This window comes from Neovison vison, chromosome 11 (assembly GCF_020171115.1).
Source record: "Neovison vison isolate M4711 chromosome 11, ASM_NN_V1, whole genome shotgun sequence".
Taxonomy (NCBI): Eukaryota; Metazoa; Chordata; class Mammalia; order Carnivora; family Mustelidae; genus Neogale; species Neogale vison.
The window spans coordinates 59,046,277-59,062,656 of NC_058101.1; the positions used below are offsets into that span (position 1 = coordinate 59,046,277).

General features: G+C 42.1%; 1 protein-coding gene across 3 annotated transcripts in view; it reads left to right on the forward strand.

Annotated features, from left to right (window-relative positions):
* BOD1L1 (biorientation of chromosomes in cell division 1 like 1) overlaps positions 1–16,380 on the forward strand; it is a 55,171-nt gene that overhangs the window by 18,394 nt on the left and 20,397 nt on the right. For all 3 annotated transcript variants that reach the window (XM_044226129.1, XM_044226130.1, XM_044226131.1), the window contains exons 8-12: positions 546–684; positions 1,643–1,715; positions 4,064–10,178; positions 12,226–12,290; positions 13,195–13,279. In XM_044226129.1, coding sequence (XP_044082064.1) covers positions 546–684; positions 1,643–1,715; positions 4,064–10,178; positions 12,226–12,290; positions 13,195–13,279 — 6,477 coding nt within the window. The remainder of the gene's footprint in view (positions 1–545; positions 685–1,642; positions 1,716–4,063; positions 10,179–12,225; positions 12,291–13,194; positions 13,280–16,380) is intronic.

The following is a 16,380-nucleotide window of genomic DNA, read 5'->3' on the forward strand; positions in this document are numbered from 1 at the left end:
TCTAAATTATATCTCAAAAAACTGTGTTAAAAAAATTAAGCTATTTTCAGGTATGGGAGATTCCTTTTTAATCTGATGTGTTGAATAACTTTTTAAATTCTATTTCTGTGTCTAAACATTCTGTCGGGTGCCAGCTTATACAACCCACATTTTAGCGATTTATTTTCTGTGATTGTGGAATGAATTATCTCTGGAAAATCAGTTGTTAACCCATGAGTAATCAAGCTTTGATGGTGATATGAGTAGAATTAATCAATGCTTTATGTTATCTAAAGTTTCAGACATTTATCTGGAATATTTCATTGACCCAAACTGAACTTACTCTGGGCAGTGATCCTATATAATATACAAAAACATATATACATTTGCAATTTAAAAAGTATGGCTCCTCCCTCTAAAATATTTTTTTTATCCCAGCACAACTTAAGGATATTAAAGCTATCTAGCATTTTTACAGTAATTAGAAAATCTTAATGAAAAAGAAATACTAATGCTGTTTATAAACTCTGTTCTGAAATACAGTTTATTGATTATTTCTTTCCTAGGCAAAAATAGTGTGGATTTAGAAGGATCATCAGCAAAGAGTGTGGAACCTAAAACCCCCAGAATTAAAGAAGTCCTTAAAGAACGGAAAGTTTTAGAGAAAAAAGTAGCCTTAAGCAAAAAAAGAAAGAAAGATTCGAGGTACATATTTTATCTGGCAACATTCCTATGGTAACATTCCCCTGGCATGCTTTCAGAAGAGCATTGACAGAATTAATAAAGCGCCATACCTTGAATGTGTGTGTCTTTATCACATGTTTATGAAAACCATAGTGTTTCACTTCTTGTCGCATAATTCATTGTGTTAATATCTATATTTCAAAATAGTGTTTCTTAATCATTTTTGGAGGGTGGTCCCCAGAAAAACGCACACGCATAAACAGTTGTTTCTAGAATTTCAGAGTTCATAGCCCCTCTAGAATCTCAGGAAATATCTCCACTGTGGACATTCAATAACCTCTTATTTACAGTGACTGCATGCATTTTCCAGGCTTGCTAGGCATTCTCTTCAGTAGTATTCATGCATCTCCCCATAATCCAGAGGGCTGACCCAAATTCTTACTTATCATTGTGTTATCATAGGTAATTCTGTAAGAATTAGAAAGCTGAAGAGACTCTAAAAGTGACTCTGAAGTCCTTGGAGCCATAAGCTATGACCAGGTTGCAATTATGGACATTTATCACAGACGTCAAGGTAGCAGAATCAATAATCTGCAGAACTCAGAGGAGTCTGCTCTCAGTTTTCTTATTGTACCTCATTACTATTGATCCGAATAAATATGACTACCATATTTACTCAAAAGGCAGTAATACGTTTGAAATCTAATTATAGCCAATCAGGTATTCATTTTCAAGCAACAAATTAGGAATTTTTTTCAAGTATACTTAACTTTAGTGCCAAGAGTAAGTTAGTCACAGTGGGGATTATATTTGCTTCTGTTGACTAAGATAGGAATTAAACTGAAATGCAGGGAGGCTTCATTTATGGATTAAGTGTTCATAATAAAGAAAAATGAAGCTTTTTTTTTTTAAACCTTGCTGAGAAACACTTATATTTGATTCAAATCAAGTTAATATATGACTCTTCCCTCTCACTTAGGAATGTTGAAGAGAATTCTAAAAAGAAACCACAGTCTGAAGAAGATTCAAAAGAAACTCTCAAGACAAGTGAGGTGTGTCTTAATTAATAAAACCTATTTTAAATTCTCTTTTGTTAGATATAGGGCATTCAGTCCTTTGGAGTAAAACTTAGAAATTCAATTTGCTCTTTTCCAAGTTAAATAAAAAATCCCTCATCTTTAGCATTCTTGAACTCCCATTCTATTATGGCCTGAATTCCTCATTTTAACTAATTGATTCATGTAATCTTTTATTTAGTTAACAGCTACTTTTTCTTACCTTCCTTTCCCTCATCCCCTAACTCCCCACCCCTATTTCTTATACTGACAATTACAAAATTGCCAGTAATGATAATAAGAAAAAGGGTGGGGGGGGATGGCGCCTGGGTAGCTCCATAGGTTAAACGTCTACCTTCCGCCCAGGTCATGATCTGAGTTCCAATATCAGCCCCACATTGGGATCCCTGCTAAGTGGGGAGTATTCTCCCTGTACCTCTCCCTCTACTCATGCTCCCTCTCTCTTGCTCACTCTTTCTCAAATAAATAAATAAAATCTTAAAAAAGAAAGAAAAGGGAGGGCTCTAAAATCCCTCCACCGCAGCGGACCATCCATTTCATTCTCACACACTTTTCATCCATAAATGTATGTAATTTTGTAGAGTGGATATAATCTTGCAAAATGATTTTAACATTCCTTCTTACTCATCTCATGTTTCTTTGTAGGCTTCTAACTATTATATTTAACGACTGCATAGTGTTTAATTGAATAGACATATCCATGATTTAAGCATTTCCTTAGACTTGAACACTTAGATTACTTACAAGATCTGATCAATTGAAATAGTAAAAATTATGTTCAGTGAATGTTTGGATTATTTTCTTGGGGTAAACTTTTACTTTCACTGGATTTAAATCCTTATTTGCCCTGCCATATTTACAATTCTGAAGCCAAACTTTTTTCTTTTTCTTTTTCTTTTTTTTTTTTTTGAGTAAGCTCTACACCTAACCTGGGGCTCAGACTCATGACCCTGAAATCAAGAGTCATATGCTCTGCCAAGTGAGCCAGCCAGGTGCCCCTAAACCCTAACTATGTTAGGGAAAACTAATAAAGATTATTTGTTCGTACCCAATAAATAATCTTCATTTCTTTATTTAGAAATTACAGGTATATTTATGAGTATATCCTGATGTATTAATGGCGTATTTTAAAATATTTAGCTTAATTTTGTGATAAATTTCTTTGAAAAAGTATCTCATAAAATTTTATTCATGTTAATTGGTTGGAACTACTATAAAATTAGGTTGATAAAATCCGTGTTCTTTCTTTGATGAATTTTAAAGTGTTTTTTTAAAGATTTCGCTATGCCCTACTCCCTGAGTTAGTAGAATTTCATTAATCTTTGTGTTAAATGCTAAGACAGTACATTGATAAACTGACCCAGAGACACAGAAATCTTTCTGAGAACTTCACCCCATTATTTGAATAAGAATAATTACAGGAAGTAATGAGACTGTACTAAAGTATATTTCATTCATTAATACTAAAAATCTCCTCAGTGCCATGCCTTGGGGCTGGAAGGAAGGTCAGATGTGCTCGTCTATCAGTATCTTCCTTTGGTTATATAAACATACGCATGTTTGGGGGACCTGGGTGGCTCAGTGGGTTAAAGCCTCTGCCTTTGGCTCAGGTCATGATCCCAGGATTCTGGGATCGAGCCCCGCATCGGGCTCTCTGCCTACTTGTGATCTCTGTCTGTCAAATAAATAAATAAAATATTTAAAAAAGAAAAAAACATACACATGCTTTATATGTGATATGGTTAGTGTTACAGTGAGTTATCGTGTGCATTTGAAACTTCCTAAGTAAAATGTCCTACAGGTAGCCTGGATTCATGAGGTTTCCATAAATAATTCAGGCTCCTAAATTAAAATGTTAGGAAACCTTTATTTCAGTATAAAATTTTTAATTATTTTCATTGTCAGATATGCTTTGGGACTAAAAAGAATATCAGACTGTCATTTGTGCAGCTTATATTTATTAATGGCTATTGGGTATTAGTGAGCTTTAATAATTTGAAGTTAAAGGCCTCCTAAATGCATGGACACATCTTAGGAGAAATAACTAATTGTGCACAGATGTCTGTGATATAGTGGGAAGAGTCCCCAGCTGAGAATGAAATCCTCTCAACTTGTTGCCTGGGTATCAAGTTATGGAGCCACTCTGACCTTCAGTTCCTGGTGCATAAAATGAGGTCACCCATACCTACCACAGGCTGCTGGCTGAGATTAAGTGACATGTCATACATGACAACATTCAGCATATCCAGTGTACCCAAATGTTAAGTTTAAATATAAAGGTCGATTTTAGTATTGCTCATATTTTAACTTTTATTTTCTTACAGCATTGTGAAAAGGAAAAGGTATCTTCTTCAAAGGATCTGAAGCATGTTCATGCAAAAAGTGAACCAAGTAAACCTGCCCGGAGACTTTCAGAATCTTTGCATTCAGCTGATGAAAACAAAAATGAATCCAAAATAGAAAGAGAACATAAAAGACGCACATCTACCCCTGTTGTGGTGGAAGGGGCACAAGAAGAGCCTGATACAAGAGATGGGAAAAGGCAAGCAGAACGGTCGGAAATTGGCACAGAAGAGCCCCAGAAACAGAAAAGCACACTTAAAAATGAAAAGCATCTAAAAAAAGACGATTCTGAAACAGCACATGTGAAAAGCCTACCTAAGAAAGAGACAAAATCTTCCAAGGAAAAGCCTGAAAAAGACAAGACTCTGTCAGAAGACAAATTATCTACAAAACATAAATATAAAGGTGACAGTATGCATAAAGCAGGTGATGAGACTGAGCTTCATTCTTCAGAGAAAGGTTTAAAAATGGATGAAAATATCCAAAAGCAAAATCAACAAACGAAACTTTCTTCAGATGAAAAAACGGAGCGAAAAAGTAAACATAAGAATGAAAGGAAGTTATCAATTTTGGGCAAAGATGGAAAGCCAGTTTCTGAATATATTATAAAGACAGATGAGAATGTTCGTAAAGAAAACAACAAAAAAGAGAGGCACATATCAGCCGAAAAGACTAAGGCAGAGCACAAATCAAGAAGATCAAGTGATTCTAAAATTCAGAAAGATTCTCTGAGTTCTAAGCAACATGGAATTGCATTACAGAGAAGAAGTGAAAGTTATTCAGAGGATAAGTGTGATACAGACTCAACTAATTTAGATAGTAATCCAAAACCAGAAGAGGTGGTTCACAAGGAGAAGCGAAGAACAAAGAGCTTATTAGAAGAGAAACTTACGTTAAAGTCTAAACCAAAAAGTCAAGGCAAACAGTTAAAAGTAGTTGAAACGGAATTACAAGAAAGTGTCACAAAACAGGTGGCCACTCCAAAACCAGATAAGGAGAAGAACACAGAAGAAATCGACCCAGATAGACAGCGGAAGTCTAAAGTTGAAGACAAACCTTCTGAGGAAATTGGTGTTGAAGTTGTATTGGACAGTGCCGCTTCTTCAGCACATGGTACACAGAAGGATTCTAGTCACAGAACCAAGTTACCATTAGCAAAGGAGAAATACAAAGCTGATAAGGATTCAGGCTCCTCCAGACCCGAGAGAAAGTTATCAGATGGGCACAAAAGCAGAACCTTAAAGCATGGTAGTAAGGAAATGAAAAGGAAGGAAGAAAATAAATCAGATGACAAGGATGGTAAAGAAGTTGACAGTAATCATGAAAAGGCCAGAGGGAATAGTTCGGTTTTGGAAAAGAAATTAAGTAGAAGGTTGTGTGAATACCGAAGAGGAAGCTTATCCCAAGAAATGACCAAAGGAGAAGAAAAACCAGCAGCAAACTCCTTGAGCACTCCCAATAGTTCCTCTGTTCAGAAACCAAAAAAGAGCAGTGATACCACAGTAATGCCTGAACAAGAGCCAATGGAAATTGATTCTGAGCCATCTGTTGAAAATGTATTTGAAGTATCTAAAACCCAAGATGGCAGCAGTAATAGTTCTCAGCAAGGCAGTGACTCTGAAAATGTTATGAAACAAAAAACCAATATCGTTCTAAAGGATGAATTAAGAACTTCCACAGTAGATTCAAAAACAGCAGCTCCAGCCTGTAAATCAGGACGTGGAACAGGAGTTACTGGTAATTCTGAAAAACACGCTGACCATAAAGGCACCGTTACCAAGAAAGTGCATATCCAAAGTGCTGTGTCCAAACTGAACCCTGGGGAAAAAGAACCCATTCAACAGGGAACTCATGAAACAAATACAGACTCTGAAACTAGTCATAGACTATTGTCACGAGCCCCATCAGAAAATGATAGGACACAGAAGAATTTGAAAAACACAACCACACTCACTGAAGAACATGTTGCTCAAGGAAATGCTGATCATGAGCATTCCCCAAATTTAGATCCTTCACCGTCCTTAAGTTCAGTAACTGTAATCCCTCAGAAGGAATCTTGTGATGCAGATGTAAGTCCTTTGATTGACAAAAGGACTGTTTTAGAAGGTGGCACAGCTAGCACTTCCCTTGTAGAGCACTCTGATATTCCTAACCAAAGTTTGACTCTTAGGGAATCAGAAGTCCCTAGGACAAGTGACAGCAAAGAAAGTGGGGCAGTTTCCACAGTAGATACACTGGCAAAAGCAAGCATGGATAGCAGAAGACACATACCAGAAGGTTTCCAGCCTGCTGTGCTGCACACTACACAAGGAAAAGTAATTGTGCCTGTTGGTAGCAAGTTAATGGATGTCAATACAGAAAATGAGAATGCTCACAAAGAAGGCAGCTTTATGGACATGGCCAGAAAAGAAAGTGACTTCAACACAGAGCCCAGTTCAAAGGAGACAACAAGAGTGGTACTAGAAAATGGCAAAAAGCATGGCATCACTGTTGACCCTGTGGTAGGCATAAGAACAGAAAAAGATGCTGAGACCGTCAAACTTAAGTGTAGTAGTGGCCCAGGTGAAATGGAAAACAAATCCGTTGTGTTTGAAGGAAGGACTGAAAGTAGCGAGGTCGACACCAGTGCTGGAAATAACGCTGCTTCCTTAGTTTTACAGCAAAGGAATGGAGAAACTGCCGATGGCACAACCGGGTCTGGCAGAGCAGAAAAGACTTCTTTTGCCACTAGCACTGCAAGGAAAGACGAAGGTGTTCCCCTAAATACAGTAAAGGCAGGGGATGCCACGACCACTTCCTCAGAAACAGGAGAGGGTGAGGTGGCTGTGCCCTGCACAAGCATTGAGGCAGATGAAGGCTTCATAACAGGTGCATGCTCTAAAAACAATCCTCTTCACACTGGGGCAGAAGCCAGTGAATACACGGTTTTTGCTGCAGCAGAAGAAGGTGGCAGCGTTGTCACAGAAGGATTTGCTGAAAGTGAAACCTTCCTTACAAGCACCAAGGAGGGAGAAAGTGGAGAGTGTGCTATGGCTGAATCTGAAGAGAGAGCAGTGGGCCCTGTGACTGCTCATGAAGTCACGGTTGAAGATGATGTCAACAGTGGTGTGACAGAAGAGAAGGATGACGCTGTCACCAGTGCCGGCTCTGAAGAAAAATGTGATGGTTCTTCACGTACAGACTCGGAAATGGCTGAAGGAACTGTTACCTTTATTAGTGAGGTTGAAAGTGATGGCGCGGTGACAAGTGCGGGGACAGAAATAAGGGAGGGCTCCTTAAGCAGTGAAGAGGTGGATGGATTCCAGAGAAATCTGACGAGAATGGGCCCCAAAAAAGAAACTGAGGGAACTGTGACATGTACCGGAGCAGAAAGGAGAAGTGCTACTTCTGTTATGTGCCCAGTAACAGGCGCCAAACGACAGGAAGAGCATGTGGTTACAGGCGCAGCTGTGGCCCTTGTCAGTAATGACACACCACCAGGAACCAGTGCCCCCCAGGAAGGAAATGCTTCTGTGAATGACGGGGCAGAAGGCGAAAGTGCCGTCACCAGCACAGGGATAACAGAAGAAGATGGAGAGGGGTTGGGGAGCTGCACAGGTTCAGAAGAGGGCAGTGAGGGCTTTCCTCTAAGTTCTGAATCAGAAGACAACGGAGAGAGTGCAATGGACAGCACAGTAGCCAAAGAAGCCACTAACGTACCATCCGTCGCTGCTGGGCCTTGTGATGATGAAGGAATTGTAACCAGCACCGGTGCAAAAGAGGAGGATGAGGAAGGTGAAGGGGTGGTGACCAGTACTGGAAGGGGAAATGAAATTGGGCATGCATCCACTTGCACTGGGACAGAGGAGGAGAGTGAAGGGTTATCAATTTGTGGAAGTGCCGAAGAAGGTGACAGTCAGATTGGTACTGCAGCAGGGCACGTGGGAGCAGAGGCTGGAGCCACCATCACCAATGCCAGCGAGAGCAATGTTGACAGCATGAGTGGTGCAGAGAAAGGCATGAAACATAGGGAGATCTGCTTCAGTGCAAAAGGGATTGTAGAAAGCAGTGTAACCAGCGTGGCCGCAGGGAAGGGTGAAGTGGCACCAGTTCCCGAAGGTGGTGAGGGTCCCATGACTAGTGCAGCTTCAGGTCAGAGTGACAATTTGCTCACCAGAAAAGAAAAAGTTGATGATACCACAATTTCCACCGGCCTGGTGGGGGGCAGCTACAAGGTGCTTGCATCCAGGGCAGTCCCAGAATGTGAAGCTGGTCACACATCACCCAGTGGAAAAGAAGACGAAGGTATCATCACCTCAGTGGACAATGAAGAATGCGATGGCCTTATGGCTAGTACAGCTAGTGACAGTGTTACCAACCAGACTTGCTTAGCTGGGGGTAAAAGTCCAGGCAAAGGCTTGATGATTTCCACCAGTACCACGCATGACTACAGCACTCAGTTAAGCACAGTTACAGCCGTGGAAGAAGGTCATTCAAGTGTGCTGAGAACGGGAGAAAATAAGGAAGGCACCAGAATAAGCATGGAGGAATTTGAGGCCCCCATGCCCAGTGCAGTGTCCGGAGATGAGAGCCAGCTCCCTGCTATGAGAAATGAAGAGAAAGATGAGTGTGCCATGATTTCCACGAGCATAGGGGAGGAGTTCGAAGTGCCCATTTCCAGTGCCACAACCATCACGTGTGCAGAAAGTCAGCAGCCAGTGGCCACCATGGAAGAAAGCGCTCAGGACTCCGGCCTAGTGAGCACCGACGACTTCGAGGGGCCCATGCCCAGTGCGGCCACAGCGGTTGAGAGCCCTCTTGCCTCAACTAGCAAGGAGGAGAAAGACGAGTGCGCGCTCATCTCCACCAGCATAGCAGAGGAGTGCGAGGCTTCTATTTCTGGCGTCCTCGCCGAAAGCGAAAAGGTGCGACCCACCACTGTGGGTCTGGAAGAGAAAGACGGGAGCGCCATCATCTCCACCAGCTCGGGAGAAGACTGCGAGGGCCCCGTGTCCAGCGCCGCCCCACAGGAGGACGTCCAGCCCTCCGTTACCCGAGCAGAGGAGATCAGCGACACCACCATGATTTCCACAAGCACCTCCGAAGGCCGAGAAGCAGTCATGATGGGCGCTCCCCCGCAGGACGACGAGCCACCTGACGCGGCAAGGATGGAGGATTTGAGTGACGCCGCCATCATCTCCACCAGCACTGCTGAGTGCGTGCTGGCGCCCGCCGGCCTTGACAGGCTGGATGAGAACCCGCGAACTGCAAGTAGCGTGGATGGGAAAGCGCAACCGTCGGCTCACAGGATGAGCAAGGGCGAGGCCCCGAGGCCCTGCCTGATGTGCGCAAACAGCTGTCCACACCCTGGGCCGCCGGCAGGGGGCAGAGCCGCGGGCACCGAGGAGGGGCACCGCAGGGTGGCAGTCTATGAGCCTTCTGCTGCGGGCGGCCCGCCAGGGGCTGCACAAGCATCGGAGGAGGGGTGCAGGCGGGACGGTTCCTGCGAGGTGCCACTAGTGAGGAAGGGACAGAGTGAGAGCAATTTGGGCCTCATAAATGCGGCAGAGAGGAGTGTGTGGCTGAGCTCTGTTCCGAGAAGACGGGGGAGCCAGGAGGTGGCTGCCGCAGGCCATAGCACCTGTTGGGCAGGAAGGGATCTGCAGAGGGGAGTGGACTCACCTGAGAATCTGGCGGGACCAGAGCAAAGGGCGGGGCTAACGACGGAGGACCCCTCCCTCGGGATCTGCTGCTTGCCAGCAGTAAGTCCTGGTGCTAAGAACACAGATGACATGCTACCTGCCAGAGACACTGCAGTGGAGCCATCCTCCCCTGAGCAGTCCTGGCCCACGGCCCCCGTGAACACTACCACTGAATGTATTAATGGCCAAGAATCAGAAATTGGCCCTTGCCACGCGCTAGTCCTTCCAGCTGCCTACAATGTAGCTCTGTCTGCTCCAAACTATGAGCACGACTTGACTGTAAAGGGTGATCACAATGACAAACGGCTGGTTCAAAGGTCCAGTGAGAAAACAGAAGATGGTAATGGCATGAGGAAATCATCCCAGGAGGAGGTAGACCTCAAGGTTCCTCCTGAAGAAAATTTGCATGACATAGGTGAGAATCTCTGTAATTGCACATTTTAACATCTTACAAAGATGATTGCTTGTAGAGTACATTTTAAACAGTCTTCCAAAAGAGGATTTTGGTTCCAGAATGTCACAAAATAACTTCTCAAATGGGAAGATTGAGCTTGGAAACTTGGGTTTAAAATGAAAACCTTAGACCCATTTTTCCTGTGCTAGGAGAGCAGAGGCAGGAAGCTGGGGGAGGGGAAGCTATGTGCAGGTTGCTCAACCTTTGACTCTCAGGTTTCTTGTGAGTCAAAATGAACACTACCTTACAACAGCCCTGCGAAATGAGTATTTTTTTATCATCCTCATTTTACAAATGAGGAAATGGGTTCTGATTGTTTAAATAACTTGCGTAGTCCTTGGGGCCTGTTAGACAAAAATTACCTCAGAACTTCAGTTTTCTGTTGTGTAAGATGGGGACAATAGTTACAAACACCATTCCAGCCTTCATCTGATGTCCTATTGTCTTGTGGTATGTCAGTTTAGTTCAGCTGGCTACTTAAAATCAGGGAAGCACTTTTTTTTTTTTTTTAACTGAGTTTTATGTTCAGGTAAAATGAGTTTTGATTTGAAATTTGAAAAAAAAAGAAAAATGTTTCCTCCTGACAGGCTTCAAAGAGTGTCAGTCTTGCTAGACATACTTGATAACTTTCAAAGGGGTAAGCTTTTGGGCTCAGTCATTCACTATGCCATACACACAGTAGTGCCAGCTACTACTGTGCTAGGCTCTGGGAATGCAAAGGTAACTCTTCAAAATGGGGAACAGCTGTGAGTCCAGCCTTGTATTTTAAGTAGGCAGTGACACTCTGGTGGCAGGTGCTTAGAATCTTTGAGAACTCAGAGGGACATCATGGGCTAGACTAGAAGGGTCAGGGATGTTGACTTTTCTACTCTGGCTGTATAAATTTTGGTGTCCTAGATTTTTAAACTGGAACAGACCTTGAATGTCATCAAATACAGCCTCAGGAAGCTGAGGCCAGTAGATTGAGTCCTGTTCATTATAGGGACTTAAGAAAGGCGCCGTTAAGAAGTATTCCAAGGGTTGAAATAACTTGGAAATTTTTCCATTGAATTTAGCCTGGGTAAATTGAATGATTTGCAGATTTTTATGACTTAACCCTTGCTACAGTCTGTTACTCCTTCCCCTCCCCACCTTTGTTTCCATGAAGGAGCAAAAAAACAGAAGAGTTTTTTTTTTTTTTTTTTAGATTTTTTATTTATTTATTTGACAGAGAGAAAGACCACAGGTAGGCAAAGAGGCAGGCAGAGAGAGAGGGGAGGAAGCAGACTCCCTGCTGAGCAGAGAGCCCGACGCGGGGCTCGATCCCAGGACCCTGAGATCATGACCTGAGCCGAAAGCAGAGGCTTAACCCACTGAGCCACCCAGGCGCCCCAAAACAGAAGAGTTTTTGCCAAGGAAAAGCCTGCAGCCTCTTAGAGAAAAGAAGGATTTTCGCTGGAGGCTTCTGTATGGGTGGGTGAAAGAACTGGAAGCCACAGTCACAAAGGGACAAGGGAGAGAGAAAGAAAGGACTACAACAGGGATAGGATTGAGTCTCCACCAGAGAAAATGCCATTTTCCTTTTGTCTGCCTCATGGCTTCCTAATTTGATTTTCAGCTTTGCTGTGTCAGAGTGAAGCAACAAAGTGAGTCTGTTCATAAACATTTTCTTTGTTGAGAATATATATCAGTGGCCCAGAATATTTTCTTTTAGGGCCAAACTTGATACAGAACACTGTAGAAAAATATTTGGAAATGTGATGTCTCCAGAAATAATCTTTTGTTATTCTTTCTGGGCCGCCGTCTTAACAGCAAGAAACAATTTCACTCCCCAAAATGAGTAAATGACCCCTGCCTTTCATCCAAGACTTTTCATCCATATTCCTTTTATTGTTTTCTACTGATGGCAAAATAAAACAGCAGAGGAAGGGGTCATGGCATGCTAGATAATAGCATCCTGTTACCTTTTAATTCAGCGTGTATTTTGTAAGCAAATTCTTTAATTGGTTTATGGTCTGAATTTCATTAGGCAATGAAGAATCTCCACCGAATGTTCTGGGAGGACGGGCACTGAAAGGCACCTTGAAAACTGAGGTATGGCTGATAGTCCAATTATGCTGAGCTATAGGTGATATGAGTGCCATTTGACTGCTGCACGCAGATGTATGTGTCCTTAAGCATCATGTGGCTCCTGTTGCCAGTGTACTTAATACACTGACACATTGTTTCTGTCATATCATGAGGCAGGAAAGCTAAGAACCTCAACAATCTCGGTAAATAGTGCCATCATATTTCCATTTTCTCAAACCAGACAGGAGGAGTCACCTTCAGTCTCTTCTTGTCACCCCATATTTAATCTATTGCCAGTTCTTGCCCGATCTATTTCCAAAATATAACTTGAATCTCCACAGCCCCTTTGCAGCCTGACCTCATGGCACCCTTTTGAGTATATGAGAAACAAGGTAGCAATGTACATGCAGAGGAGACTCCACTTACTAGCCAGAGCCATGGGTATACCGACAGGAGGGTTTGCAAGGAAGATATTGGAGTGGGGTTTTACAAGTAGAGTAGAAGTTTACCAGAGGAGAAAGAAACAAAAAGAGCCTTGCAGGCAAAGATGCATGTTCTAGACACAGAGCAGGAGGGCCAATTGTGAGCCATGGGCACTGCAGTGATAACAGCATATTGTGTGGACAAATGCAGACCTGACGAGGGAAGGGACATGATTAAGGAGGGTCATGTGTGTCATTACTGATTTGGAGTTTAACTTTTAAAGCAACGGGAGAACCATTGATGGATGAAATATGAGATTAGATTGATTTTGGTTTTTGTTTTAGAAAGTTGGCATGTATTCATTTTCAATTTTGCACAGACTTGAAAGTAGTCTTTTATGTTGTTACAATATGCTAGATGTTTTAATTAAGTTTAGGTTAGTCATGACTTCTTGTTTTAAAAACCTCAGTTAACTTAGTTTTTTATGGTGCTTTGGTCTTTTTAGACATTTGTACCGTCGGAGGAAGAAAAAAACCATGAAACTCTAACAGCACCAGCTAGTCCATGTGGGAGAAAACCAAGTGGAGTAGGTAAGCTCCTTTCCGCAGTGGTTCACATTAATTTCCTGGCCTATGGTTTTTTCTTCCGTTACAGCTTAAAATCAATAGCTGAGAGGTGCCTGGGTAGCACAGTCAGTGAAGCATCTGCCTTTGGCTCAGGTCATGATCTCAGGGTCCTGAGACCAAATCCTCCATCAGACTCCCTGCTCAGTGGGGAGTCTGTTTCTCCTTCTCCCTGTGGCCCTCTTCTCCACTCATGTTCTCTCTCACTCGCTCTGCTCTTTCTCAAATAAATGAATCTTAAAAAAAAATAAAATAATAGCGGATTCATAATAAAAACCTGACAGGCTATGTGAATTTGCCTCTCACTTTTTAACATAGGCTGGAGAGGATTCTGTACTATTTTATTTTTAGCATATACTTTTTCTCATCAGTTATCGGTCAGTTTTATGTAAGGTAATGTGTAAATCTCTTATTTCCAAATAAGTAAAGCAGAAAGCAAGTTGCTTTGAAGCAGACTCTTGCTCTTTCCCCAAAATGTGTCTCCATGCACCTTCCTTCCCTTCCAGGTGCTGTCACACCTCCTTTCCAAAAGCTAGCTTACAGTCCATGCACCCACTCACACCTCTGCCTGTTGGCCTTTGGACTCTAGCTGGGCCCCAGTGACCACTGACGCTGCTGCCAGTTTGCACAGGCTCTTCCCAGTCTCTGTGCGCTGTCTTCAGTGTCTACTTCATGTTTTGTAGGAGAGAGTCTTTTAAGGCAGCAGCTCCCAAACTTAGGACCACTTTATACTCTTAAAAATTATTGAGGATCCTAGAGAACTTGCGTTATGTGGATTATACCTGTTGACATTTACCAAATAACAAACTAAAACTGAGAAGGTTATAATATACATATCCATCCAATATAATTAACTCACTATAGGTTAACATAAATAACACTGTTTTTCATGAAAAGTAGCAGATTTTCCCAAATGACAAAATGCAGTGAGAAAAGCGACATGGTTTTGCATTTTCGCAACTCTCTTTAAATCTAGCATAATAGAAAGCAGCTGGTTACTCATGCTGTTCCTATATTCAATATGTTGCCGTTGTTGCCTTGGTTGAAGTATATGAAGAAAATTCAGCATCACACTTAACATGGTTGATTTTAATAGCCTTTTCAGATAATTCTGGGAACATCACATGGCCTCTGGAAAATTGCATTGTGTACTCATGAATTTAAAAGGTGAATAACATCTTAGTATTTTGACAGTAGTGTGGACCTCCTGGAGCCCTTGAACGACAATTTCAGGAGCCCCAGGGGTCTTTGGACCACACTTTGAGAACCACTGGGTTAGGGAAATAGAAATGAGAATTGTGACAATGGACAATTATTTCTGGTTTGTATTCTAGTCATTACGGTATTGTCTCTTCTGATCTGCATGTTAACTAGGGGGGAAAGTAAAAGCAACTTTAGAGCCTGTCACCAAATTTATGCTATTTCTTTCTTTCCCCCGCCCCCCCATGTTAAAATGTCCATGCAAGCTGCCTAGAGCAGTCAGGGTGATTTTAGTTGCAAGTCACAAAAAAACCTGCAAATGTTTACAGGAAATGTATTAGCTCACCATCTTAGGCAGTTTAGGCTCTTAGAACAGAATTCCATAGACTGAGTGCTTAAGCACCAAATACTTATTTCCCTTGGTTCTGGAGCCTGGAGATCCAAGTTCAGGGTGCCAGCATGGTCAGGTTCTTGGTAAGGAATCTCTTTTTGGTTATATTTTTGCATGTATGCATGCAGAGAAAGAGATCTCCTCTCCTTATTCCATAAAGACACTAATCCCAGCACAATGTTCCACCCTCATGATACTTAAACATCCCAAAGGCCCTACCTCCAAATACTATCACACTAGGGACTTGGGGTTTCAATATATGAATTTTGGGGGGACTCAAACATCCAGTTCATAATATTATTCACAAAATTGCAAAGTTCAGGCAGAGCATGATCCAAGAGCATGGTGATGTCCCCAAAGACCCATCTTGCAAAGACCCAATTTCTTCCCTTTCCCTTAGACCCCAGTTGAGGTAATTGCTTTCTCATTTGCAAGTCTCTAGAGAAATATCTTTGTCCTCTCATTCCTGGCCAAAATCCCAAGACTTATTCTGATTCAGCTTAGGTACCTTTGTCCATTCTAAACTAATTACTTTGGCCAGATGAACGTACTTGCTGGTTGATTAAAAGTAAATCAAGTGCTCTGTTCCTGGGGTGAGAGTAGAGGTGGTATCCCTGGAAACACATTGTGCCCCAGACCACAATCCAAGCTCTTGGGGAAGGTGCTAGGACAGCAACTAGATGTTTACAATGTGATGACCTTGGCTCTTTAAATTATTCCCCCAACAAACATTGGTAAGCAAGGTAAGGGAAATTGAGGTAGAGAATGAAGTCCCTGTCTGCGCTCAGGGAGTTTGCAGAAATAACATGCTGGGAGAAAGGTGCTTTCTCTAATAAAGATACGTTCGTGTCTGGTGGGATCAGCTTTGCTGGGGAGGGCTTTGGGGAGGGCTTTGGGGAGGGCAAGGGTTTAAACTGAACCAATCTCTCTCTCCCCTTTAATTATAGAAAGTAAGACCCATAGAAGCGCATAATCGTTTTCCCACTTCTCATGATACCCTCCTTAAATACAACCCTATATTCAAACAAAAATGTAATCATAGTATTTGTAGTGTTTTCTAATTTCCTTTTTTTTTTTTTTTTACTTAGTGCATACAGATTGACTTCATTTGTTTTAACAGCTGAAAGTAGTCTGTAACACCTTTTCCCACTTGTTAGATCTTCAGTGGTCTCGTTTTATAGTATTTACTATTATAAATAAAGCTGCAATGAACTTCATATGTGTGTAGTTATGTGTTTCCCTAAGTATTTCCATGAAAGAGAACTGAAGGCTCAAAGAATATGTAAGTTTTGAATTTTCATAACACTCGTCACTCCCCCTAAGTTGGAACCAGATATGGAGGCATGAATAGGTTTGCATTAGGTGGACACAGCAAAGGGAAGAGCAGTGTGTAAGGAGTAGTGTATATAAATCCTCACCCAGGACTATCTGGGGTGATCAGGGCAGGGACCTTCTAAGGCAAAACCATCTGAAGGGG